This window comes from Oncorhynchus nerka, linkage group LG10 (genome assembly GCF_034236695.1).
Source record: "Oncorhynchus nerka isolate Pitt River linkage group LG10, Oner_Uvic_2.0, whole genome shotgun sequence".
Classification (NCBI taxonomy): Eukaryota; Metazoa; Chordata; class Actinopteri; order Salmoniformes; family Salmonidae; genus Oncorhynchus; species Oncorhynchus nerka.
Window position 1 is genome coordinate 34986618 of NC_088405.1, and position 27722 is coordinate 35014339.

Consider the following 27722-nt stretch of genomic DNA (forward strand, 5'->3'; position numbering starts at 1 on the left):
TCTTATTTAAGCAAGGTTAAATAATCACACTAAGGGAATGGACAAATTAATATAGAGCCTTCAAACTCAGAACAGAAACAATCTTAAAATAAATTGCACTCACCTGGTGTTCCAGGTCTAAATCAGTCCCTGATTGGAGGGGAACAATGAAAACAAGCAGTGGCTTCGAGGTCCCAGAGTTGAGTTTCAAGGCCCTATATCAGGGGTGTCAAACTCATTCCATGGAGGTCCTAGTGTCTGTGGATTTTTGACCTAGACAAACATGTGAGGGGAGTTGTTTACCAATTAGTGGCCTTAATTCATCAATCAAGTACAAGGGAGGAGCAAAAACTTGTATATGAACTTGTCCATTCCCTTTGTGTGATTATTCTATTTCTACTTGACTTCTATTTTAGCGATTGGCAACGCAGATGCTCGTTGGCACTCGAGCAGTATGGGTGCAATAATTGAATAACATGTATGTTGAAAATTATTTTGCAACGCTCACACACGTGACGCAAACGGCATCGCAGTGCTTGAGGCGTCACTACAGACCCGGGTTCGATCCCAGGCTGTGTTACAACCGGCCGTGACCGGGAGTCCCATAGTGCGGAGCACAATTGGCCCAGCATCGTCCGGAAGGGGAGGGTTTGGCCGGGGGGGGGGGGGTCTTTACTTGGCTCATCGCGCTCTAAGCGACTCCTTGTGGTGGGCCGGGCACCTGTAGGCTGACTTCCGATCATCAGTTGAACAGTGTTTCCTCCGACACATTGGTGCATCTGGCTTCCGGGTTAAGCGGGCGGGTGTTAAGAAGCGAGGTTTGGCGGGTCATGACTTGACCTTTGCCACCCGAGCCCGTTGGAGAGTTGCAGCGATGAGACAACATCGAAATTGGGGAGAAAAAGGGGGTAAAAAGCAACCAAAAGGGGGAGAAACTCCTCAGTCCTCAGCAATTATGTTGCTATGGTTGCGTGTGAAATTGTCTGCACATTAAGAGGTGTAGGCAGGGATCTTAGGGTTTTAAACAGGGTCATGCTTTAATTAGACTTTGTAAAGTCCTTTTGTTCCAGACACATCTAATTATCACCGTTGATCATCTCTCATGACTGATTCCCAGCTCCAAGCGCTCAGGCACAAATAGCTGAAGTTTTAATTAAGAGGAATTGTGCTTCAGTGAATGTAGCCATGGTGTAACTTCTACTTTCTCTGCAGGTTGCCAACCTCCGACCTGGTCTCCACCCACAAGAAGAGGTCTGCCTCTTTTCTTACTGAATTCAATGGGTTGTCTGATGTTGCTCTTGGTACATTCGTGGGTGTATTTCACAGGCTGTATCCAGACCAGATACAACTAATTTGTGTCTGTAATCTTCCAGTACATGATGTACAATGAGAGTCCGGGAGGGGTGCCCTTGTACTCCATGGAGACGGAGACGCCAACTGCTGAGGACATTCAGCTGCTGAAGAAGACTGTCGAGACAGAGGCCACACAGGTACAACTACCAGCACACTCACAGGTACACTGCTCTGTCTAGCCTACATACGCCCACCTGCAGGCTGTTTTTCCAGCCTAATCACTTACTAACACACCTACTAATCAATGAATCGTCAAGGCCTTCATTTGTTGAATCACAGGTATGTACTCAAACCACCCGTACCACATACTGTACGCCCACCTGCAGGCTGTCGTTCAGGATAGTATTAATACACCTACCAACTAATCAATGGATTAAGAAAAAACAGCTCTGTTCTGTTGATTTTTCATATGTTTGTTTCTTCTTCTTTATTTCTTCTTTTCATCTTTCTATGTTTTTAAAGTTTTTAAATGTATTCCTCAACCAACTCATGTCAGTTTATGAATTCACCAGACCATGTCTGTCCATTCGAGACATTTCATTACTGTATTGGATATGGTCTTGAACACTTTGTTCTATAAACTTCCATAGGGGATGAGGGACATCAAGAAAGACAAGGTGATGATCCGGAGGAAGTCGGAGCTGCCGCAGGACGTGTACACTATAAAAGCCCTGGAGCAGCACAAGAGAGCGGAGGAGTACCTGACGGCCAACGAGGAGGCCCTCTGACCAGGGAGCAGTGGCACCCCCTGCACCTAACCCCCCCCCCCGTGTCGCATCCAACCAGTCACCTGCTTTACGCCCCCCCCTTCTCCTCCGCTTCTCCTCCCCCTCCACTCCTTCATCTCTGCCGGAGATCCCCATCTGCAGAAAACCAGGGCCATCACAGAGACGGACAAGTACACACATATGCGCACATATAGGAACATACAGACCTACAATAGTTCCAGCTTGCACAGAAATGCATACATACTTAACTACAGTGGGCCGATCATTAGGTTGCACAAGAACAACAATAACACAACAGTAGTATTAAGTGTAAGCATCCGTGAAGCATGTTTCTTTGTTTCCTTTTTGGAACCCAGCATTACCTATAGAGGGCAGTAGATTGTGATTGATTCTCTTGCTAGCTTGCCTGGAGTGAGAGGGTGTGGGTAATCTGAATGGTTTGGTGGATGATGAGGCCATGCTTTGTCTAGCTGGAAGTCTAGTGAAAGTAGTGGTTCTGCTCTGTAAAAAAAACCTAGCTGTCAGGTCATGCCCAGGCAACATAGTAAATGTTGAGGAAGCAAAGTCTGTGACACAAAGCTTACAATACAATTTAGTAGTGCTGAGCTATTAACCAAAATGTTTTTTAAACAACTAATTGACCGATATCGGTTCTATTATTTGAATTCCATTTCTTTCGATTTTTTTCTGTAAGCTCAGTGTGTAGTTTTTCTAGAGAAATCAGATCAAGCCCAGACTGTACGATATGGTAGGGAGTTGTAGTTGCCAACAGGCCAGTATTCTACATAGTTTAGCGTGGAAAATGTGGTAATTACCTACAATGACCATAATTCACTGAAAATACATGATCTAAGTAATTGATAGTTGGTATTCAGCAGTCATAAAAGTATGCCTTATTTACTTTGAAGAACTATTAAAGTATTAATTTTGTCAGACAGCATAGCTCTATAGGGATGAGATTATGACTTAGAATGAAATAATAAAGTAATCGAATAAAACATATGTAATATACACAACTGAATATTTTATTAAAGTAATGTGAATAAATGATGGTTAATAAGTGATAAGCAGCACTGGGCAGTCATTGCCATCATGGGACTTTTATTAATGATTTTTATTGTGTTACAGCATTCAACAAACTAGTTCTGAGGATTAGTGCTTTTTGAATTTCGGTTTCGATTATTTCTTTAAATATTAAATTAATTATGAAATAATTACATTGCAATGATTTTAGAGCTTTTTGATGGAAATTCCAAACATTAAATTGCCAAAACATTGAAAATATTCCAGTGTCTCGACATCAATAAAGAATAGGACATTTCTATGAAATAATAAAATATTTCAGTTTGTATTTGATTACTTTATTATTTTTCATTCCTTAGAGTCATCATTTCATCTCTGCTCAGGCAGTAGCAGCCAGCCAGCCAGGCCATCTAGTGTTATCTATGTGCTCCCCATAACTGTACTCTCTTCAGTCATCTTATTTAGCTAGCCTGCCTAAAGTATGCTTCAGAGCTGACTGGCAAAATATTTTTTTTTACTAGTTCTTCAAAGTAGATAAGGCATACTTTCACGAACTGTCTCTGTCCCTCTCATTGTTTTGTTCTGTACATTCCTCTCTCTTAAAAGTGTATCTGTAAAAGTGTATCCGTCCAGAGATCTGTATATAATGACGAGATGTTCATGTCGCCACCCTAACAATGTCATTGTCCCAAAGGCGGGAAAGCAAGACGACAAGCGTTGGTTCAAAATATTGGGCAGATTTTGGCGAAAGTGAAACCTTTCATTCCGCCTCTTCCTCTCTGATCCGTCTCTGTCCGAGCTGGGGGAAAAACAGGTGCAATGGATTGTGGTTATTGTAGTTAATTACCACGTTTCTGCAATGAACTAGGTTGAACATTTGCTTAAGGAAAACTACAACTCCCTTCATCCCAGCGCCCCACATAGTTCTTGACTTGAGTTCTCGTGAATGATTTGATTTCCCACTAGAGAAACGGTGCGTTGGGCTCACAAAGAACTGTAATTGAACTGATGCTGGTCAATTAGTTGATTAATAACCGGAGAGAAAAAAATGAAATGTTGGTTAATCGCTCAGCACAACAACCCACATGATGTATAAGAGCATTTAAACCGTGATTATTTTTTCATAACCAAACCAACCTCAAAAAGCACTAATCGTTCAGCACTACAACTTAGACAAGGCAATTAAATAAAATGAGAGAGCACTAGGAATCAAGATGGCTGACTTTATCTTAATTTAATTATTTACTCTATGTCAGTCTCTTCCATGAGACTGTTTTGCTCACGTTTTAGTACTGTAATTGTATCTTCGTCACCTCTTTGCAGAGTAAAATCATGGCCTTACACCGTCTATTGAATTGCATTTTCCCTGTTGATTAGTCATATGCTAATAACATGATTGTAATCCTGATGATTGGTTTATTTCAGAATCCATGAAAAAACAATAACTTAGTTCAGACCTAGCTGCTCACATGAATTGTGTAGGTTTGTGTTTTTGTTTTGATCTGTTTTTGACAGCGTTTTGTAGTTCACAAAACTGGCTTTTGAAAAGCACTTAAAGATAAAAAAACGTGATATATTAGCAATTGTCCGTACAAGAGAATGAGTTGACAAATGTCTCAACTTAGAACTGTAAAATGTTTCTTGTATTTTTTATAATTAGAGGTGTAGCTCAAAAACGAATCATGTCACTGTGTCAAAAAGAAACCTCCGAAAATAATTCCGTTAGATAGAATGTCAGGTTAATATTGTCCTCAAGAGGTTGGTCTTTAGGAAAAGCAACCATTAACTGGTGCAGAATTAGTCCATCATTTTCTCCGTTTTCTCAAAGATAACCTTCTTGCTCTGTCTACAGACTCTTGACTGCCATGATTGTTATCCCAACTCATCCATTCCTTCCGTCAAATTCATGTTAATATGTTTATTAATGTTTCTGGCCCAATGGTTAATGTCGCCTCAGCCTCTAATTATTCCTCTCTAGCCTTCTTCTTGCCTTTCTTTTTAAATTTTTTTTTTTTTTGTGGATTTATACTGAACAAAAATATAAACGGAACGTGTAACATTTTCAAAGATTTTACTGAATTACAGTTCATATAAGGAAATAAATAAATAAATTCATTAGGCCCACTAATCTATGGATTTCACATGACTGGGAATACTGGGAATCTATTAGTCACAGATACCTTTAAAAAATGTAGGGGCGTGGATCAGAAAGGTGATGGCAGCGGTTGAATGGCACGACAATGAGCCTCACGATCTATTCACAGTATCTCTGTGCATTCAAATTAACACCGATAAAATGCAATTGTGTTCATTGTCCGTAGCTTATGCCTGCCCATACCTTAACCCCACCGCTACCATTGGGCACTCTGTTCACAACGTTGACATCAGCAAACCGCTCACCCACACGATGCCATACACGTGGTCTGCGGTTGTGAGGCCGGTTGGATGTACTGCCAAATTCTCTAAAATGACTTTGGAGGCAGCTTATGGTAGAGAAATGAACATGGACTTCTCCGGCAACAGCTCTGGTGAACATTCCTGCTGTCAGCATGCCAATTGCACGCTCCCTCAACTTAAGACATCTGTGACAGTATGTGACAAAACTGCACATTTTAGTGGCCTTTTATTGTCCCCAGCACAAGGTGAACCTGTGTAATAGTCTTGCTGTTTAATCAGCTTCTTGATATGCCACACCTTTCAGGTGGATGGATTATCTTGGCAAAGGAGAATGCTCACTAACAGATATGTAAACAAATTTGTGCACAAAATTTGAGAGAAATACGATTTTTGTTACTATGAAACATTTCTGGGAATTTTTATTTCAGCGCATGAAACATGACTAACACTTTACACGTTGCATTTATATTTTTGATCAGTGTATGTTTCTTGAAAATGCTCCTCTGTTGAGTCAGCCTCATTGTAGAAAGGTAAGGGGTTTCAGTTCAAGTGCAGGGAATCTCTACGAAATATCCTATTTCGTTTTCTCTTCCTCCAAACCGGCTTGATTCAATAGGTCTGTCGTAGATTGTGTTCTATTGTTTCTTTCAAGCACTCAAGCAAAGTGCACTTCCATACACAATTCATCCTCCTTAAAGGACTATCTACAGATGAGAAAACACATAATTATGTTGGAAAAAGGAAAGCCTGCGGTTACCGTTCCAAATATTTGTGTTACGGTTTATTGTAATGTATATTGCTTAGGGTTGCAACCCCTTGTCCTGTAGGTTTATCCCAATTACCCCCCTGTTTTTTACCACTTGCTGTACGATGTCATAATTTCTTTGTAAGGGTCTCTTCTATTGTTTGAGCTTCCTGTCAATCACTCCAACAGTGGGGAACAACTCCCTCTATGGCTGCTGGGCAAAGTGACTCGTCATCTCACCCAGGCAATCTCTTGAACTGCATTGTTGGTTAAGGGCTTGTTAGTAAGCATTTCACAGTGAAGTCTACACCTGATGTATTCCGCGCATGTGACAAATAAAATTTGATTTCCTTAGTGAAAAGTTGGCTGCCAATGTTTCCTCCCCGACAGTAATAATGTTAGAGCAGTCTTAATCCAAGCTATCTGGAGCTGTTTATTATATAATCTCAATTTCCTTACACTTAAATAAATGTATCTTGTACTGTGTTCAGTTTTCAAAGTAGCGATAACCTCTACACTCACCCTGCGTGGAACAAATCTCATCGGCTCAGATAGCAGACAAGATTTGGCAAATCCAAAGAACCATTAAATTGTATTTTTCTGGTGAGGTTTGAAAAAGTTAGCTGTGCATGAGATGTTTCTATATCATTTAAAATATTAGTTCATGATAATAGAATGAATGTAACTGTTCTCTTACCTGACTGAACAAGGCACATACATTCCTACTGACCATGCTTCCAAAAGGTACCTGTTGAGACATTCCAGACTCGCTAAGAGGTAGCATTGTTACTGTACACTAAATGCCATTGCTGGGTGTCAAGTGATGACATGGAACTGTGCTTAGTTTGTCCAGCAGCCACACGAACTGAAGATTACATTTTGAAACAAAGGGTCTTGCCTTCTCCACTCTGTCCAGTTCTGACACTAATCTTAAATTGCCTTCCAGGTCATATGTACATAGGTTGTACTTTAATTAGTTAGAGCATTACATAGTATGAAAATCATTTTGTACAGATGTTCATGTATGTACAGAACAAAAGAAAAAGGCAAAAAATAAAGTGGACATGTTTGACATCCATCGAGTTTGGAAATATGTTGCCCTCACACACAAAACAAGTCAATATCCATCATTCTGGGGACCCAAAGGGGTGCACATTTGTGTTTTTACACTTAACACTTACACACCCGATTCCATTCATCAGAAACATGAGTGGAATCAAGTGTCTAAAATGTGCACCCCTTTGGGTCCCCAGGAAATTAACACGTTACGAGACAGGGGACATTTTTATTGTTCATTTCCTATGGATGCCCATATAATATATATATTATGCTCAACAAAGACAATGATTAAACAGTATTGCAATATGGTAATCACCACCAAAAATAACAAAGGCGATCTCTGGTGTTGGAAAGGTGGGTTGACTGTACACTGGAACGTTTCAAAAAGCTTAGGGTGGGGGAACTCCTAGTTCACGTAGAGAAGTGTTTCTGTTCTGAAGGCCAATTGGCTTTACCTGTCATAACCATTGAGCCTCATTATACTTTAAACTGCTGTACACTGATTCAAGTTCTTCCTTCCAGAAGCAGTAAGAGTTTGCATGAGCTGAGAGACAAATATACTATACTCATTCATTTGACCTCATTCACATTAAACTTTACAAATACCAAGTAAATGTTTACATTTTAGTCATTTAGCAGATGCTCTTATCAAGTGACTTACAGGAGCAATTCGTTTTAAGTGCCTTGCTCAAAGGGCACAGAGACTTTTCACCTAGTCGGCTTGGGGTTTGAACCAGAAACCTTTCAGTTACTAGCTACCTGCCGCCCTTAGAAGTAGTGAGTACCCCGAGGCTCCTATCAAACACATTTAGGAGAGATATCTTAATCTAATAGGAATTGGAACTTGAGATTTGAGACACCTAGAACTCATGACCCGCTCAGAGGAGCTCAGCTCAGACTCCCCTGAGGTAAATGTGATGGTGAAATGCATGGCACAGTTAGACAGACTGTGGGAAGGAGGCCCATTCAGTCTTATTTGCGCTCTAGCATCAGGCCTCCAGAGCTTTGGCGAGTCTGGAGTGTCTGTTGGACCATGTCCTTCCATTGGTCGTCAGAGATCTCCTGAGCCCAGGTTGGGATAGCCAGAGAGGGCAGGGCCACTGCTGCCATGGTCCTCTTCACCAGCTCCACGTGGTCTTTAGGAGTGGACATAAGTACAAAGCATTACATTGAGCATTACATGGCAACTTAATGAGCAATACCATAAAGGAGTAGTAATAGCTATGGTCAGTTCTAAGGCTGTATGAGCATCCCCTGTATGTTTGGGTACTGTGGATGAACTAAGCAAGACTGGATCCTCACCTTCATCCATGGGGATAGAGGCTGCGCTGCTCAGGACAGAGGCTCCTTCTGGCTCCTCCTCCTCATCACTGTCTAAGGGAGGGGGCTGGGGAAGATGTAAGCCCATTGACTGTGGAGGAATCAATTAAGTTTCATCAATGTCTCAACATGCAATGACAATTGACATTTTACTGACTTTTGTCCAAATGATAAATACATGACACTGATTGAAATACTGCATAGATCATATTCAGAACATTGGTTAGATACCTCTATTCTCTCCTGGACTTCATGCAGTTGCTCTGCTACTGGGGGCATATCCTCAGGCTGGTCCCCAGGTGCAGCATTTAGTCCATCAGGGTCCTGGTTTAGTGGCTGGTAATAGTAACCTCCATCAACCTCCTCCTCATCATCTCCCACACCGCCTTCCATGTCCTCTCCACTCCACTCCCCGCCCACTCCACCATCCGACGGCCGCTCCTGGCCCAGCTCCTCCTCAGAGTTTGGTAAGATTCTCTCAGGACCCATCTCGAATGCTATCTCCACTTCCATTCACGGACGCCGGACTCAGGCACAAGCCCTGGCTGGGGGAGAGTACGTGAGTGAGGGGTAGAAATGGCATATCAACACAGCAGTTATATACAGTACTTGCTGTCTACCTGTGGCTTATCATTTTGCAATGGATGTTTATTATGGAACTAGGGACGTTTGGCTTGAATTCAAGTTTGTAACACACAAGTCCTTGACTGTTCTCTCTGCTACTGCATGGTGGTAGTGACGCACCAATTCTGGAACCAACAGTACCCTGTGCAGCTTCTATCCACAAGCCATAGTTAACCAAACAGCTACTCCCTTTTACGCGTTACATACGCTGCTACTGTTTTATCTATACTGTTGTCTAGTCACTTTATTCTTAGATATATGTACATATCTTGCTCTATTACCTCGTAACCCTGCACTTATCTACCTTCTTGCCCTTTGTGCTGTTGTCTGTACCCAATAATGTTTGTACCATGTGTTGCTACCATGCTATGTTTTCATGTGTTGCTGCAATGATATGTTGTCTTCTTAGGTCTCGTTTTATGTAGTGTTGTCCCTCTTGTCGTGATGCGTTTTGTCCTATATTTTGTCCTATATTTTTAATCCCAGCGCCCGCCCCTGCAGGAGGCATGTTGGTAGGCCGTCATTGTAAACAATAATGTATTCTGAACTGGCTTGCCTAGTTAAAAAAATCGACTCGACACGGGTACCCCGTGTACATAGCCAAGTTATCGTAACTCATTGTGTATTTATTATTATTTTCGTTATTTTATATTATTTATGTATTTGCTTTCTCTAACCGTAAGCACTTCATGGTTAGTAAACAGTGACGAATAAAATGACTTTCTAACGAGGTAACGTTAGCTAGCTAACTACATTGACACGAAGCGAATAATGCACGAACATGGAAACAGATATATAGTTTAGAGTAGCCGACCTCCACCTACCTACCTGCTGTTATCTAATAGCTAAATAAACTGATATAGATAGCCTGCAAGCTAACAACGTCAGCTAGCTAACGTTAGCAATTTAGCTAGCAAAGGATATCGATTCAGACTGCCCAATGAGGGACACACCCCATGCAAGAGGTGAGAGTATTATAAACCTTTTGAACATATATATCGGTGTGTGTAACAATAACATCTAATTTCACTAACCTTGACAGTTATATTTTCCTCAATGTTTTTGGGCCACCAAGTCACTGTCGACGTTCCTGTTCCTGTAAATCAACGAAACGGAAATCTAGGCGGATTTGACGTCATCGCGTTCGCGTTTTGGCGCCAGCATGTGTTCCACGAGATGGCGCCAAAAGGCGAAAGGACACGATGCACGGGCTAGCTAATCACACACTGTTGGGTCATCATTAATTACCATAGCCACAAAGTTATAAACCCCTCCCATTTCTGCGAAGAATCTTCTTAAAATGTAATTTTAAAACTAACCCTAACCGTAACTTAAACTTTAACCGCATTGCTAACCTTGTGTCCTAAACTTAAATTAAAACAAAAAAGCAAAATAAATAAAAATCATACATTTTTACGATATAAACCATTTGACTTTGTGGCTGTGCTATCTAGTGGACACTGGATTTTTTTTTTTAGGCATCATTTTCACTCGACTCAATCAAAAACGTTTTCAGACACCTACCTATAAGATAGCAAGCTAAAAGGAAAGCTATGCAAATTTACTTCTGTGGCAGTATTCGTGGAGGAAGACAGGATGTGGTTATTTATCAGAAAATTGTGCAGAAACTACAGCAATATGGGGAAGTTCTGACGGAGCACGTGAGTCACTGTGATCTGTCAGAGAAAGGTGAGCCACGTTCTTTACCACAGACGGTGTCTCCCCTGTAAAGAATGTGTAGATTTGGATACCAGCATGAGCTCAACTTGCTTGTCGTTTGCTGGACTGTTACGTTTTATGAAACTATTTTTTTCCTTCATTGTGACTAGAATTTGTCCTGTGGTGGTCATGAACTCGTCAACATTTACTTGAACCTTGCATCTTGACTCTCCTAGGTGAGGATGCTGTGCAGGACGGCGATACATTTATCCATGACCGAGATATGGAATGGCTTATGATGTCTGATGGTAAGAACGAGTCAGGACGAGTTTACCTTAGGATGAAAATATTTAAATATCTGTTGTCTTGTTTATAATATGTGCATCTACTCTGTCACTATTCATTGAAAGCGATTTATTTCAGAATAGCAAAGGCGTATAATGCTACTCCTACAGTATTTAAATATTAGCTCTTGTTCTTGCTAAAAAAGTTACCCATTGCTGAAAGTGACTAATCTATACCCATGTTGCAAGACAAGTTAGTAGTGTTTGCTACTACACAATGTTTCCATCTAAACATTGCTCTTCTCTAATGTCAGTGATAATAGCTGAAGTGACACAGCCCTCTCTTGGAGTTGGGTATGAGCTGGGAAGGGCACTGGACATGCATAAGAAAATCCTCTGTCTTTTCCGGCCCTCCTCTGGAAAATGTAAGATTACAGTTTGACTTTGAGAGAAATGATCATAATACAATAACACATGAATTCAATAACACATATCACAGCAAGCTTTAAACAATCCCACATTTGAGACCGTCACAACTTGATGTTGATTTGATCATATTCCAGTCTTTTATACCTACTGAGCTTGTATGATATGGCTTCTCTACCCATGTCCAGCACTGTCTGCCATGATCAGAGGGGCGGTTGACGGGTCCCTGTTCCAGGTGCGAGACTACAAAGAGGAGGAGGTGGAGGGCATCCTGGAAGAATACTTCAACGGACTCGTCAAAGTCTGAGATGGTCTAACTGCACATCTATGGTGTCTTCAAGAGTATAAGAAGAGATATGGTTAGGATTCCTTAAGTTTCTCAATTAAGGATCTATGTTTGTCAAAAATGGTTATGAATCCATTTTTTTTGAGAGATTTTATAGATATGACATGTTTTGAATACATTTTCTACATGCACCGTAAGCAAATGTCTTGTCTTTTTACTGATTGCATATCAGTTTGTTGAATGCTTATAAAGCTATATCATAAGGTCACATCCATGGTGCATTTGCTATTTTGTTAATTGTACTTTGCTTCATGAGGTAGATGCAGGTTCTTCTGTCCACTGGGTGTCACTGGCTCCCTTTAAAAACCATGTAGGGCTCTTTTCATATAAAAATGATATCCTAAAATTGACAGATGGTTGACACATTGAGTTAGTGAGCTATTCCTCACCGATGCAACAATAACGTGTGCTCTTAGTACTAGAGCAGGGGAATGAGTTACATCTCTTTAAGTCAAACATAACACTTTCTCTTATACAGTATAAATCTTGAGTTCTATTTAGACTACTATAAGGATATATGGTATAGTGGAGTGGTGCCAGCTTGACTTGAATGTTAACAGGCGGCAGAGCAGGGGAAGGATGGCAGAGGCCGGTCTACACAGGCATACATTTTTGCCATCCTGTCCCTAAAGAGGCAGCTGCCATTGTGACACAAGCACTGTTGCCCACACAGGCCCAGCTGTTGGCACTTGGCTCTTTCATCACCTCTGAAAACATATCAAAATCATCTCCCAAGTCCTTTTTTACCACTGAACTGTGACAGGTGACCAGGGAAAAGGAACCAGTCAACCTTAGAGATGGAAATAGTAAATAGTTATCGGTTCACACTAGGCCTGTCACTGGCAGTATTGAGTATCATAACTGTCTGTGTTCATTACAAAGTTAGGACAGTCATTTTCATTTCTGCCAATAAAAGGCCATAGAGGACTAATATCAACCAAAGAGGGATGTTGCACCTCTCCTAAAACAACCTGATGGGTTTCCTCAGGCTCACTAGCTCATATTTTATCGGATCTGAATGCATGACTGTTTATGGACCATCATACATCAGTAAACACTTCCCATTTGTTTCACATCAGTACCAGTTGACAGAGCACAGCTATGATGATGTTGTACCGAGTTGGAGGCACACCATTAGGCTCCCAGAGCAAACCATCTGCTTCAGGAACAAATTCTCGTCGGCAGTGCTTAGGGCACTGAATAACTGGCCAAAGGTCAGTGAAAACCTCAATGAGAGTATAGACAACTACATTTCCTTGTGCTGGCTGCTGGTTTATCTCATTGTGTGTTTGGTTCAGGGCCTGACTTTTCAATTGGTAAAATGACAGTGATTTTGGTGTGTTCTAACATTGATTCCAACAATGCTATCTTACGGGAACTTGTGTTGTGATGACATGCATGTTACAGAGTAGCTCTATCATTCCTGTGTGGTGAACCTGAGGAGGGAACTGTCTGGAGCTCTTTCCCACAGGAAGTGAGGACTCTAGTTTCAGGTTATTCTTGGGGTCTCCGTAACTTCCTCTGCTGGATATTATGTCAGGTTGGGGTCAGGTCACATTTCACCCCCACCGGGCATTATTTGGTAAATTCAGGGGCTTGGGAGCTGAGGAAATGTTTATGGTGGGATAAGAGCACAGATTCAGGGAAACTTAAAGGGTACGTCTCAAATTATGTAGAAACAATTGCTTGCTAGAAAAGACTGCAGGTCTATAACAGTGATGGTATAAAGTGCTAAGTCTGAACCATTGGTGTTTGTCTCCTGGAAAATAGACATTCAGAATTCTTTAAAAAAAAGAAATGTGACACCTTGTAGCGAAGAAGGTACAGTATCATAGGTAAATGGACGATCAATGTGTTGTTTTCAATTGCTTGATTGAATTGACCTGTCACGCTGAGGTCATGTAATTTAGGGATAAAGCCAGGTATGTGTTCTTAGATCTTCTGTACCTGTTATCTGTATCCTGGCTCTATCTACACTGAATTGGAAGCATTTTTGGCAGTCATTACAGCACTTTGTACAGAAAACAGTTCACAACTTTATTGCAGACAATTCAGTATAAAAAAATAAGACTCATTGCAAATAGACCACATTCTAAAATAAATTACAGAAAATAAATAAAATGTACAGCTTCAGAATACTGTTAAGCAAATCCATATTGTTATTCACTATTAAACACCATACAAAAGTAAACAGGTCACAAATTCATTTTCAGTGTTGACAGAATATTACTTTTTACAAAATGATACAATTATAATTTAAAGTAACTGTCCAGTGAAAATCTCACTCTTAAAAGTTCATATTATGTTAACTAATACCCAAATAATGTTGTTGACTCATTCTATACTCATGTGGCCAAAGCATAAATAAATTAAAAAACATGAAGTCCCCACCTCAAACGTGTATCTCAAACAGAATATTTAAAAAATGCTTGCTATTTCCTCATAGAAGAATGAGTTTTCCAATCAGCGGTCTACACATTAATATTTTTAATGACTGGTATACACTCACTTCATTCTGTTGTTGTCCACAGTGATAGATCGAGATATCATCTTTATATACACTGAGTGTACAAAACATTAGGAACATCTTTCCCTCAGAAAAACCTACATTTGTCAGGGCATGGACTCTACAAGGTGTCGAAAGCGTTCCACAGGGATGCTGGCCCATGCTGACTCCAATGCTTCCCTCAGTTATGTCAAGTTGGCTGGATGTCCTTTGGATCATTCTTGATACACATGGGAAACTGTTGAGCGTGAAAACACACTCAAACCGGTGCGCCTGGCACCATACCCCGTTCAAAGGCACTTAAATCTGTTGTCTCGCCCATTCACCCTCTGTATGGCACAAACACAATCCATGTCTCAAGGCTTCAAAATCCTTCTTTAACCTGTCTCCTAACCTTCAACTACACTGATTGGAAATAAAAGGCCAGGGGTTCTTAATGTTTTATTTTTATTTTCTCCCCTTTTCTCCCCAATTTCGTGGTATCCAATTGTTAGTAGTTACTATCTTGTCTCATCGCTACAACTCCCGCACGGGAAAGCCATGCGTCCTCCGAAACACAACCCAACCAAGCCGCACTGCTTCTTAACACAGCGCGCATCCAACCCGGAAGCCAGCCGCAATGTGTCGGAGGAAACACTGTGCACCTGGCGACCTGGTTAGCGTGCACTGCGCCCGGCCCGCCACAGGAGTCGCTATTGTGTGATGAGACAAGGATATCCCTACCGGCCAAACCCTCCCTAACCCGGACGACGCTAGGCCAATTGTGCGTCGCCCCCCTGCCGCGGCCGGCTGCGACAGAGCCTGGGCACGAACCCAGAGACTCTGGTGGCACAGCTAGCACTGCAAGGCAGTGCCCTAGACCAGTGCGCCACCCGGTAGATCTGTTCCTAATATTTTGTACACTCAGTGTATATCCCATGATGGCATCTGTGAGCGTACAGGCAGCGCCATTAAGGCCATCTTTATTTTGAAGTAGTCAATATTCTTCTTCTACTACTTCTATGAGTTGGCAAACAAACTGAAAAGGTACATAGGGCCACCTAGTGTTTTCTCACAAGTATAATTCATTGGCTGATCCCTCCTGATGACCTGGATGGAATCATGTCATCCTTCCGTAACCCATAGAAAGTACAACCCTGTTGACTACCTTAAAATGTTGAAAGCCCTAAATGGCAATGCCCGTGCCTCTATCTAACTCTATGGGGTACGTCCACACCATTCCAACACAGAAAAGCAGATTTTTTACATACATAATTACACTTTTTTGGAAGGAAAACTATTTTACTCATATTGTAATTAATTATAGGTCATATTTCATAGAAATCTGGAAACACTGGACAGTTACTTAAATGAAGTAGGTGTTGAGGTGTTGCAGATCTTGAGTCTGGTATTAAAAGTACACTGTTAAAACAACATGAATTCAGGCAATCATTTGTCTGCATGTCTGAATTCGGCTCACTGCAGAGCTTGTTTTCCGAGGTCAGAGCCCATTTGGAAAAATATGGGTAGATTCATTCATGTCTAACATTTTGGCCTAATATCGTGACGAGAACAGCAGTGACAAATACCAGTACACCAATTAGGTTGACATAACAAGGGCATTGTCTCGGCTTGCATTCCAAAGCTGTCTGTCAGTAGGCCTGTCTTACATGCAGTTCATGCCAAGAAATCAAATCATCTGATTTTGTGGACGGACAAATTACACATTGGTTGTCCGTGACAAGTAACCAAAGGACTTGAGTATATTTCTCATGATGTACCTCCGCTTTACCCCTCTGGTCAACAAATAATCCATAATATTAGGACTACGCTCCTTTTGTTAAGAGAATGTGTTTGACACTCCTTTACCCTTGAACAGACCCACTGGTCCCTTCTTGGTCCTGCGTCTCTTTAGGTTTCGATACCTAGGTCGGTATGTTATCTTTATTTTGACTGTCAGTACTGAAGAAAATCAGTCATGGAGGCAGGGCTGGGATAAAAGCATGGCTTTCCCTCTGCTGAGAGCAGTCTGTGTCCTGTGTTCAGGGCTGTGGAGGTAGTAAACATAACCTAAATCACCTCAGTGTTCAGTTTCTTCTTCTCCAGTTCTGGGGCTGTGGGCGTGTGCAGGAAGCTGATCTTACACTCCTGCTCCACTGTGACTAGGTGGCTCTGCGGGGGTGGCTGGCGGTCTCGGTGTTTCAGCGGGTGCAGGTGGGGGGTTGGGCCGCACCTGCAGCTTGCACAGTGGTCCTGCCAATGTCCCCTCAGCACCAGGCCAGCTGTGAGCACCACCACGGCAAGTGTCATGCCCCCCAGCACCAGGAGGGTGATGAGCTGCACCTCTGATAGGCCAGATGACCCCCACTGGGTCACAACCTCCTTCACAGAGATCTTAAGCAGCCTGTCTCCACTATTATTGTCCCTCCTCGTGATGTCCTGGTCTGGCCTGGACTGAGTTACCCTTCCCAAGCCCCCACCTCCCCCAGCCCAGTCATGGGAGCTGCTGATGGGCGCTTGGCTCTCTGGGCTCCTTAAGGGCACCTCGCAGGTCCTGCCAGTGAACCCAGGCTTGCAGAGGCAGTGGAAGGTGCTGGCACGGTCCAGACAGCGCCCTCCATTAAGGCAAGGTTGGCTGGCACAGTCATCCAGGTTGACGGTGCAGAACCGGCCCGTGAAGCCCTCGGGACAGAGGCAGGAGAAGCGGTTGATGCCATCCAGGCAGGTGGCACCGTTACCACAGGGGCGCATCAGGCAGTCGTCCATGTTGTTCTCGCAACGTGGCCCGGTGAAGCCTGCCAGGCAGCGGCAGGAGAGCTCTGGAGCATAACCGCCACTGTCCTCACACTGCCCGCCATTCTTACACGAAGACCTGAAAGACAAAGACAACATAAGCACTAAAAACCCTGAGGTAAATGATCTGAATAACTGAATAGATTTTCAGTGCTGAATTGATGACTTAACCCAAGCCTGTTCATATGGGCCTGGACATCCAACTGATTTGTAAGTAAATGTGTGGCGCTTACTCTGTGATGATCAGTGATTACATTCAATCAGGCATTGATTTGGTACTTTAAGACAAATCTGCCCCAGAGTCTGTGCCTTGGCCTGTATGGTTTCCCTGGTAACCGTTTAGCCAGTGATTTGGGAACTCCATGGGGGCTGTAGTGTAGATGCCTGGCTTCAATGTGTTTCTTAGCACTAGAGGCCACTCACTTGGCTGATAATGAGCCCATTAAATCACATGATTGCTCTCCAGTGGATACAAATTGACCAGGCTGCTACGTGGCCCGTGCCAGTCTGCATGTTTTTGACTGCCATCAGGGGACCAGCTGGGACACCACACAGTCAAAACCCACACACACACTGAAACACACTCATTGAGAGAACAACTGATTGATTGTAATTTACACACACTAATAGTGTAGCTAGTTTCCCATTGAAAAGTCTAAAATGACCACTAGTTGAGTCACTGGTTGGGGTTGAACTTGTGATTTGTTTTGATTAAGGCAGAAGCAGCAGGCCTGAGACAAACTTGTTCCGTAGATTGTTTTCGAGTGTGTTGCTAATTGAACTCACCTGCCGGTTTTATGACAGGGTCCTGTCTTGTGCTCGCAGTTCCTCCCGTGAAATCCCTCGGGGCAGAGGCAGGAGTATTCCCCTGAAACGTTGACGTAACAAGTGGCACCGTTCTGACAAGGTGCCTCATTTGTACACACATGGACATCTGAAGCAGAGGAGAGAAGCGGTGAATACGTACTGCTCTACCACTCACTGAATAAATACAATTATCATGGTCTGATACATACAAAGATTTTCTGTCACCTTTGTCGCAGAAGCGCCCTGCCCATCCAGGCTCGCAGGTGCATTGCCAGGGTTGATGACATGATCCATGGACACAGCCTGGCATTCTCACACAGACGTTGCACTGCTGCCCCTCCCAACCCGGGTCACACCTGGAATAGAGCACAGCCAATTAGATCAGCTCTCAACTCTATAGCCAACAGAGCCTCATGATGGAGATATACAGCACAGGGGGTTGGTGGCACCTTAATTGGGGAGGATGGGCTCATGGTAATGGCTGGGGCGGAATCAGTGGAATGGTGTCAAACACATCAAATACATGGTTTAATGCCATTCCATTCACTCCATTCCAGCCATTATTATGAGCCTCCCCTCAGCAGCCTCCACTGATATACAGTTATATACAGTGGCATAATAAAAAATTGCAGGGCCACTCTTACCCTCCGCAATGGACACAGGAGGGCGCCCATACTTAACAAAATAACTTTTGCAATGCGCTGCTCTGTACAGCATCTGTGAGGCACATAAATATGAACATTCGTAGAATGTTCTTTCGTAGAAATACTCCATAGATTTTGTGAGTGCAAACCGCTCTAAAGGACATAATTGACACCAGAATATCTGAATGATGGCTTTATATGTTTGTCATATACAGTTGAAGTTGGAAGTTTACATACACTTAGGTTGGAGTCATTAACTCGTTTTTCAACCACTCCACAAATTTCTAGTTAACAAACTATAGTTTTGGCAAGTCGGTTAGGACATCTACTTTGTGCATGACACAAGTCATTTTTCCAACAATTGTTTACAGACAGATTATTTCACTTATAATTCACTGTATCACAATTCCAGTGGGTCAAGTGTCACATTTGTAGGAAACTTGGCACCATCCTTACGGTGAAGCATGGTGACAACATCATGCTGCGGGGGTGTTTTTCAGTGACAGGGACTGGGAGACTAGTCAGGATCGAGGCAAAGATGAACGAAGCAAAGTACAGTACAGAGTGATCCTTGATGAAAACCTGCTCCAGAGCGCTCAGGACCTCAGACTGGGGCGAAAGTTCACCTTCCAACAGGATAACGACACTAAGCACACAGCCAAGACAACACAGGAGTGGCTTTGGGACAAGTTTCTGAATGTCCTTGAGTGGCCCAGCCAGAGCCCGGACTTGAACCTGATCGAGCATCTCTGGAGAGACCTGAACATAGCTGTGCAGCAACGCTCCCCATCCAACCTGACAGCTTGAGAAGATCTGCAGAGAAGAATGGGAGAAATTTCCCAAATATAGGTGTGTCAAACTTGTAGAGTCATACCCAAGAAGACTCGAGGCTGTTATTGTTGCCGAAGGTGCTTCAACGAAGTACTGAGGAACGGGTCTGAATATTAATGTAAATGTGATATTTCTGTTTAAACTTTTTATAAATTAGCAAAAATGTCTAAAAAGCTGTTTTTGCTTTGTCATTATGGGGCATCGTGTGTTGATTGATAAGGAAAAACAACAATTTCATACATTTTAGAGTAAGGCTGTAACCTAACAAATTGTGGAAAAAGTCAAGGGGTCTGAATACTTTCCGAAGGCACTGTATCATATTTTAGACATATTAAAGATGGATGCATCTTCCATCAAGTTTCTCCTTACCTGCACACCGCATTCTCGTCACACCGACTATTGGTCACATTACACGTGCAGTTTAGAGCTGCAAGAGAAAGGAAACACTCATTTCAGAGAAAGATCCCAGATGTACCAGTAATATCCTGACGTTCAGACGTAATACTTGTCATTGATTAGATATGGCTATTATCCGCGGAACAGATTCATTTGCCTTATCTGTGATATTTCTGCTGTTTGTATGCATGTACCCCACAGCTTTTTTTCTCTCCAGCAGCTGATAATAAATACATTTTATGCTCTATAAAACTCAATTGAATTCAGGGTGTTTATTCCTAATATAATATATGCCATTTATCCCAAGCGAATACATTTTCTACCACAACTATTTCTACCACAACAGTATCTGAGAAATACACTCGTGGTTCGATAATTGTAAATTCAGAATAAGCTTATCTGAATGACCGCTGTTTGAGTGATGCTTGAGGGGTTTCAGGGCTCAATGGGACGCTGACGACACTTTGACCTCTAACCCTAGGCAGTCGGTCGTCAGTGTTACTTTACAAGAGCTTGTCTTCCACGGAGACTGTGCAATGACTCCTCAGTGCAACTGCTGGGGAACTTTGAGCTGCTGCTCAGACAGACAGACAGGCATCTGAGAATCTGCCTTTTACAGGGCGACTCATTTGTTATGATGAAACAACAGTGAAGAAAAAAATGTAAATCGAAGCCAGCCTCGTCCACCAGCCAGATTTCTGGGGGAGTGGTGACGAGGTTCGACGAAGCCCACATGACGAGGCACACAGTTTGATTTGACTTGGGGTTTCATATGATTGTATCTGACTATGAGTTATATGGTATTGGTTTCAGAAAGGAAAATACAGCTGCATTGCTGAGTTATCAAACATCCTCTTAAACTGGCAAGCATCTGTTATTGTCCTCAGTTGTTACTAGTGGATTTGGCTGGCCTTAGGCATACCAATGTACTGTCTGCATTTGGCTTTGGTAAATAATGGGGGTTTGCCAGGTAGGGTGTGTGGGGTGCGTGTGTAGCAGTCAGCAGCACGAGGAGAGCGTGTGCGGTGGGAGGAGAGGAATGCCGTGCAGTCATGTCTCCACCCGCACAAACTCTGCCCAAACCCCACTGGAATTCACAAACACTCCCACACTGTAGTACTATACACATCCAAAACCCTCTCACTATAGAGAGGTGGACTTTGAGGGATTTTTAGAGCCGTGTTCTTACAGCAGCCTATATTCAATTTTTGTTCCCAAACAGTAATGTGTACAAATTATGTCTTTAATATACAGTAGGAAATGTTTCAGTATAGCCTGTGTTGTTAGCTTTAGTTTCTCAGCTAAACTGACTATATTTCTTCCTTTTGTTCCGTTTTCACATCTCAGCATTTAGAATAGTTGTAACTTTGGCAATTATAATCTGTACCAGAAGACAATTGGTTTATCCTGCGGTTGCGTGTGCATACAATGCAGACGCTCATTGGTTTGATGTGGAATGGCAGGCATTTTCCATGAACAACACGACAGTGGGCTTGCGGTAAGCCCTGTGTCCGTGGGAACATGGCGGACCTTGAACAATGAAAGGCTTGGCTTTCCCATCGCCATCGCGGGAACAGCTGAGAAGTACTAACTGTTATCTGAGAATGGTGAAGCAGTTCAGAAACCGTCATCTCTTAAATGCAGACAGCTGGGAAAGCCCAGTATTAGCTCATGTATTCTAAACAGGGAACTTTATTAAAACAATAAATCCCACAAACAATGGGGAATACTGCAGTAAGCTGTTATATTTTCAGAGACCTTTTTTTTTTTTTTGGCATTCAAAAATGAAACTGTGCTAATTTAAAAGCATGTTGCATTCAACACGCATTAAGAGATGTGGCATCTTATATGACTTGGGGCTGAATCTAATTAAACCTGCCCATACATATGTATGTCTATCTAGAAACATTTAGCAATTTTATAGGACCATGGGAAATAAATTGGTTTAAATGCTACTGTGTACGCAAAGCAAAGCAATTACAGTTGAATTGACCCCTGATCCAGCCATTTGCCTGGCCTGTACATTGTCCTGAAATGGGACGGAGGATGTCACAATACACACCATCAACAACACTGCTGCCAGTGCCTCAGGTTAGGATGGGAGCATATTTCTGTTATTTGCTGAAGAGCAGAGAGCTCTCTGATTTATCATCCTCCCTAGTGTTAAAGCTACATGGAGGCCATTGTATTTCCCTTTTATTAGAGTAAACTTCAAAGCCTCTTGAAGTGCTGTGTGAACTGTGTTACATCTGGCAGGAAGAAAGACACATAGAGAGTTTAAGGGGGTGGAAGAGTTGGGCCACAGTGAGCATCACAATGATTGAGAAGAGAGTGAGAGGGGACAGAGAGGAGGAGTATGCAGGATGGGGGTGCGTCAAAGGCACACATCATGCACATTTCCATAGGGAGGGAATGAGCAGGCCATGGTGCACAGACAGACAGCCGTCTGATCACTGCAGAGTGTGGATAGACTGATGAGACAAGTCAGCCTCCTGGCATGTACAGCAGCCTGCCTCTCATTTCTGCTGCTGGCCCTGCAGCAAGTCAGAGTGGCCCAATCCCAGCCACTGTTTGCCAGGGAAGCCTGTCTGGTCTGCCCCATTCCCTGTCCCTGTGGTGAACTCTGTGTGTTTGTAATAAGTTCCCTCTGGCTCTGCTAAGACTGGAACCATAAAGGCACACACGACCCCAAATAGGCCTAGGGCGCAGAATCAGCAACAGACTGATTCCTGGAAGACTTGGAATCAGGATAAATAGTCCTGAACTAATCAGGACGAAGTCCCCAGCTGCTTGATTATTGAGCAAGATAACAAAAAAAATCAGTATAGTATAAGCATTGTCAAAATAGAAATAATGACAACTGTGTAACGGTATATACAGTATACTGTAAGTTGTCAACTTGTCATTCATAGAATGCTTGTTGGTGATATCGTACGTATCCAGGCCTTGGACAGCGCCTTGTCACCAGCTTATGTATCACCATGATAATCACAGAAATAATGACTGGACCACCAACTGTTAAACACAATGCCCTTTGTCTGGAGCAGTGTTATTTAAGAGCTTCTGATTTGCCATCTAATCATGGGGGGACAGGTGCTATTTTCTTCCCTAGGCTGGCCCCCAGGGCCTGCAAGCTCCCGGTGCTCCTCTGGGGGGGTAGTTCACACGAGTCTCTCCGTGTTAAAACCAGGGGGATCTAAATTTAACCCTGGCCATGAAACTTTATCCCCCCCCCCCATCCTCCCCCCGGCCAGAGCTCTGGTGCCAGTCATACACACAGTACAGGTTTGGGTTTCCTCCATTTTGATCCCCAGACAGGCCGTGTGCCTGCCACCAGCCCAAGCTCCAAGGAGTGTGTGAACGTGTGTGTGCCCTGAGTTCAGATTGAGGAGGAAGGGGAGGTGAGGAGGGACGTGCGAAGGGCCGCCAGTGTCTGAAGGAGATGATGGAGTCGTAACAAGATCCCTGAGAAATTAAGGATCATTTAATCTCTGGATCCACTCAGCTGCTTGTGGCGCTAGAAAAATATTTAGGCAAGACGGCCGAGTAGGGATCATCAGCCGCCATCCCCTGGCTCTGAGGCTCCTGGCGGGGCCTAAAGACACAGACGGACTGTTCGACCCTTTATCCTTAACGCAAACCCCATGGCTAGTAGCTACTGCTGTGACACAGAGGGCTTTCCTGCCGCTCGATCTAGGGTCAGACATCTGTTCTGTGACACGTGTCACACACCTCTTGACACAATGCCTCATCCCACATCACGGCTCCCCTTCTCACCCCAAGGGGCCAACGCAAAAATGAATCACATTCTGTAACCAGACAGGAATTTCACAGTTGAGTTCACAAGGGAGGGAGAAGGAAAGAAAAACCTCTCTGCTATTGCACTCCATACTGAGGGCAGATTATGACCGATTCAACACTTTTATTTGTTTATTTGGATCCCCATTCGCTTATGCAGAAACAGCTGCTACTCTTCCTGGGGTCCACAAAAAAAGACAAAACAAGTAACAAAACACAGATCGACAAGGAAAATCGCAGAAATTTAAAACACAACAATATACAAACAACACAACAACAAAAAATAATACAAGCAATACGAAAAAATATGTGTGTTAGAGTGTGTGTGTGTCCTCACAGTACATATGAATAGTGCGTAAATAGTATTACTGTTGTCTCTTGGTGTCTTTCCCATATATATATATATATATATATATATATATATATATATATATGTGTGTGTGTGCATATAAAATGTTTGTTTTTGTTTTTTGAATGTAATGTCATATTTGATGTTTTTCTTGTCTATTACTGTTCTGTACTTTGTCATGTATTTGTATGTTTTACGTGGACCCCAGGAAGAGTAGCTGCTGCACGTGAAGTAGCTAATGCGAATCCTAATAAACTAAACAGTCCCTGCCCTTCCGTGCATGATTCTTCACGCACAGCCAGCAATGTTCAAAGTTTAAATTGAAATACAGTTAAGAATCTTTGTACTTCATGCTTTCAACATTGTTTTATTGAGTCGGATCTAAAGCATCGTTATTGCACGCAAAAATATATGCATATTTTTTATTATTAAGTGTGCTCCTTTAAGTTGCTTTTTTAGATTTACTTATATTTTATTTCAAAATTATTGATCAAACTACTTATGATGCATGTTTTTAACAGAGTTTTGTTAACTTTTATCAACAAGCAGAAATTGTATCGCGCCTTTGGCTTCAATCCGATAGTTACCCAGCATACAGTATCAGTTCCCAGGGCTCTCTGTCTATTAGTGCATATATGTACTATAATAAGTACACACCGGTATACATCCACTTCTGTAGTGGATGGCTACTGGCTAGCAATGAGCCACTGACTTACTTGAGGGCACCAATTGACATGCAGCAAATGCCTTACCTTGAGCCTCGCATTGGTGGATGAGCATTAGTACACAGCAACTCCAGAGCAGCGGGGTGACTGAGTCTCTCAGAGGCATGGTGCAAACGGGATCTGAAACCGAGCACAGAAGATTCCTCTTTAGGCTGTAGGGGGGTTACCTTGTGCCAATACACTCGAATGTAGGGACATCTATCTTTGGCATGACATAAACCTCTACCATAAGGCAAACGTGATTATGGCCACAAAGGGGTCTCCAAAGGTTACAGAACAGGAGTGAGAAATTCCGCCACGGAGGCCTGCAGGGTCATTACATCTTGGCTCGTAACTCTTATCCTGCTGTCATCGTTCTGATAAAGGACACTTAACCAGGTGTCCCAGTTATAAATCAGCTCGGACATGATGGTATCCCACGACAAGTGTTGGTCCTGGAGAGAGACACCTACAACTGCTGATTCCAACAAAACCTTGTATCAGCCTAGATCTCTTTCCCCATATTACTCAGCTCTATGTCTCAGTAGTTCCCGAGCTCAGAAGTGGGGCTTTGCTTACTCAGTCTACCAAAATGAAGCGTGCTGTTAGTCAGGAACGCGAAAATACCAACCCCCCCCCCAAAGATCAAACTGAGAGAAACCTGATCTGCTCGACAGGCCACAGACACTCACTCAATAATTTACACTGTTGTGTGAATCTTTAATACTGGACATTTACAGAAAGACCGCACCATTCCAGTGCCACCCCTCTCTCTCAGGGCCATCATACACACTGTCACTTAACTTCTGTTAGAAAGATAACAATGATCATTATGGCTTCTTGAGAGCAGTGCAGTGATACTGCATCTAAGCTTAGTAGATAAACTTGCTCCTCCAAATGTGTGTTTCTATCGTGTTGCTATTAGTTACCTATGTGACATGTGAGCGTGGTCTCTTTGCTTACAGTGGTCTGCTAAACCATTTAGAAGGCTAGAGTATGCCGTGACTCAGGTATATCACATTTGCATTGCCGCCACACAGCACTTGAACTTACATTTTTGATATCCACTTGGTAGTCGGCCGACTCGACCCTATCCAGGTCCTATCCAGGTCCATCTAAATGCCTTATCCAGATGAAGGCGCTGTCCTCACTTTTCTATGCAGTGGCAAGTTGACCTTTCCAGCTCTTCCTGGAATGGAGCAAACTAAGAGCGAGGGGTCGGGAGCTATACTTTTCAGCCTTACCCTTGGATGGAGTTTTCATATCCTCCAGAGTAATCCCCCATTGTCATTCTGAGATTCCGTTGAATGGCCGTTGTGAATGTGGCCGTGGGCACCAACTGGGCCCTTCTCTGTTCCTGCTACAGCCTAATGGAGTTCTGTGAACTGCTATAATGAGAGCCAACATGGGCCCTGCTTTGAACGGGAAGCCTGAGAGGAGTTTTAATCCCATATAAGGAGGGCTTTCTCCCCGTGCCACATTTAATAGCCACAGTTCATTGTCATTGGCGCTCTGGATTCCCTGTCAATTATCAGCTATGCTGTCTGTTCTGGCTCAAGTGTTGACAAGAGTGTTATACAACCCCAACAAATGAATCGTATGGATTTGTTTCTCACGCTCACAAAAACCTGACCAACTATGCCAAATGTAACATGTCCTGGCCTTTCTGACACAACATCTACATTATGACATTGAGATCCTTCCATTTCTCACCTGTTCTCCTTTCTGAAGATACATTTTCTATGTGTCAGTTTGTTGATAGAAAATGTCAGCGAGATCTGAGGGTATAACTGCTTGAGGAGGAGACATACTAACAGCAGGCAGCACGTCTCATCCTGGCCCTGGCTCTTCATCAATCAGATACAGGTCTGACTTCAATAGACCTTCCACAAGAGGCACTCTGTTACCTGCTTTAAATAGAGACTTGAGTGCAGCTCTCTTCATTAATAATAAGGCCTAGCTTCGGTCCCCTTTCTCCCTTGGTTATAACATAATTGTTTTGTGCTCTACTGCTGAATCAAATTATATTTCAGATCACAGGAATCATAAACACTTTGACCTGTATTTCACCTCGCTCCTGTACTCACGTATAGTATTTTTAGCTAAATGTCGCTCTATCGCTGTGGCAACTGTAAATGACTGATTGTCTCTATGGTGTATCTGTAGGACAAAGCCACGGTGTGATTTTAGGGTCTCCTGTGATATTCTTGACACCATCGTTTTCTTTCTTTCACAAGCCTGCCACCATTTACACGTTTCCTGTTGAGAAACAGCATTCACATTTTCCCCAGAAACTGTTTGAACATAATTTTTCAATAATTGTTCCTGTGGGAATTGGTCTCATAATTAATTTATTGGAGGTGCTACTTGTGGGTGCTACTTGTGTGTGCTACTTGTGTGAGGCTACAGTTGAAGTCGGAAGTTTACATACACTTAGGTTGGAGTCATTAAAACTAGTTTTTCAACCACTCCACACATTTCTTGTTAACAAACTATAGTTTTGGCAAGTCGGTAAGGACTTTGAGCATGACACAAGTAATTTTTCCAACAATTGTTTACAGACAGATTATTTCACTTATAATTCACTGTGTCACAATTCCAGTGGGTCAGAAGTGTCCAACTAAGTTGACTGTCCCTTTAAACAGCTTGGAAAATTACAGAAAATTATGTCATGGCTTTAGAAGCTTCTGATAGGCTAATTTACATAATTTGAGTCAATTGGAGGTATACCTGTAGATGTATTTCAAGGCCTACCTTCAAACTCAGTACCTCTTTGCTTGACATCATGGAAAAATCAAAAGAAATCAGCCAAAAATTGTAGACCTCCACAAGTCTGGTTCATCCTTGGGAGCAATTTCCAAACGCCTGAAGATTCCACGTTCATCTGTACAAACAATAGTACGCAAGTATAAACACCATGGGACCATGCTGGCATCATACCGCTCATGAAGGAGACGCATTCAGTCTCCTAG

At 42.8% G+C, this 27722-nt stretch overlaps 4 protein-coding genes across 8 annotated transcripts in view; 2 read left to right on the forward strand and 2 right to left on the reverse strand.

Annotated features, from left to right (window-relative positions):
* LOC115135219 (serine/threonine-protein phosphatase 2A 56 kDa regulatory subunit delta isoform-like) overlaps positions 1 to 7303 on the forward strand; it is a 64985-nt gene extending 57682 nt beyond the window's left edge. The window contains exons 15-17 of one of the 2 annotated variants that reach the window (XM_029669677.2): positions 1192 to 1230; positions 1353 to 1469; positions 1923 to 7303. In XM_029669677.2, coding sequence (XP_029525537.1) covers positions 1192 to 1230; positions 1353 to 1469; positions 1923 to 2060 — 294 coding nt within the window. In that variant the 3' untranslated portion in view covers positions 2061 to 7303. Of the gene's footprint in view, positions 1 to 1191; positions 1231 to 1352; positions 1494 to 1922 lie in introns of both variants that reach the window. The other variant, XM_029669676.2, reaches the window with a different exon arrangement.
* Positions 7173 to 10371, reverse strand: LOC115135220 (male-enhanced antigen 1-like). 2 transcript variants are annotated; one of them, XM_029669678.2, is made up of 4 exons: positions 10263 to 10371; positions 8836 to 9149; positions 8587 to 8695; positions 7173 to 8420 (listed from the first exon to the last, which is right to left on the reverse strand). In XM_029669678.2, the coding sequence occupies exons 2-4, from the start codon at positions 9115 to 9117 to the stop codon at positions 8257 to 8259; spliced, it is 555 nt and encodes a 184-aa protein (XP_029525538.1). In that variant the 5' UTR covers positions 9118 to 9149; positions 10263 to 10371; the 3' UTR covers positions 7173 to 8256. The 2 variants fall into 2 exon arrangements, with proteins under 2 accessions (XP_029525538.1, XP_029525539.1); XM_029669679.2 differs by having other exon boundaries at positions 8836 to 9145; positions 10263 to 10343.
* Positions 10372 to 10580: 209 nt separating this feature from the next.
* Positions 10581 to 12151, forward strand: dnph1 (2'-deoxynucleoside 5'-phosphate N-hydrolase 1). The gene is made up of 4 exons (XM_029671946.2): positions 10581 to 10917; positions 11124 to 11195; positions 11486 to 11596; positions 11786 to 12151. Exons 1-4 carry the CDS (start codon positions 10782 to 10784, stop codon positions 11902 to 11904), a joined length of 438 nt encoding a protein of 145 aa, XP_029527806.1. The 5' UTR covers positions 10581 to 10781; the 3' UTR covers positions 11905 to 12151.
* A 1815-nt stretch (positions 12152 to 13966) lies between these two features.
* dlk2 (delta-like 2 homolog (Drosophila)) lies at positions 13967 to 27247 on the reverse strand. 3 transcript variants are annotated; one of them, XM_029669681.2, is made up of 5 exons: positions 24799 to 27247; positions 19873 to 19930; positions 18254 to 18384; positions 18008 to 18155; positions 13967 to 17300 (listed from the first exon to the last, which is right to left on the reverse strand). In XM_029669681.2, the coding sequence occupies exons 1-5, from the start codon at positions 24875 to 24877 to the stop codon at positions 16499 to 16501; spliced, it is 1218 nt and encodes a 405-aa protein (XP_029525541.1). In that variant the 5' UTR covers positions 24878 to 27247; the 3' UTR covers positions 13967 to 16498. The 3 variants fall into 3 exon arrangements, with proteins under 3 accessions (XP_029525541.1, XP_064879325.1, XP_064879326.1); XM_065023253.1 differs by having other exon boundaries at positions 18254 to 19485; positions 24799 to 24814; XM_065023254.1 differs by lacking the exon at positions 24799 to 27247 and having other exon boundaries at positions 18254 to 19485; positions 19873 to 20062.
* Between the last annotated feature and the right edge of the window lie 475 nt (positions 27248 to 27722).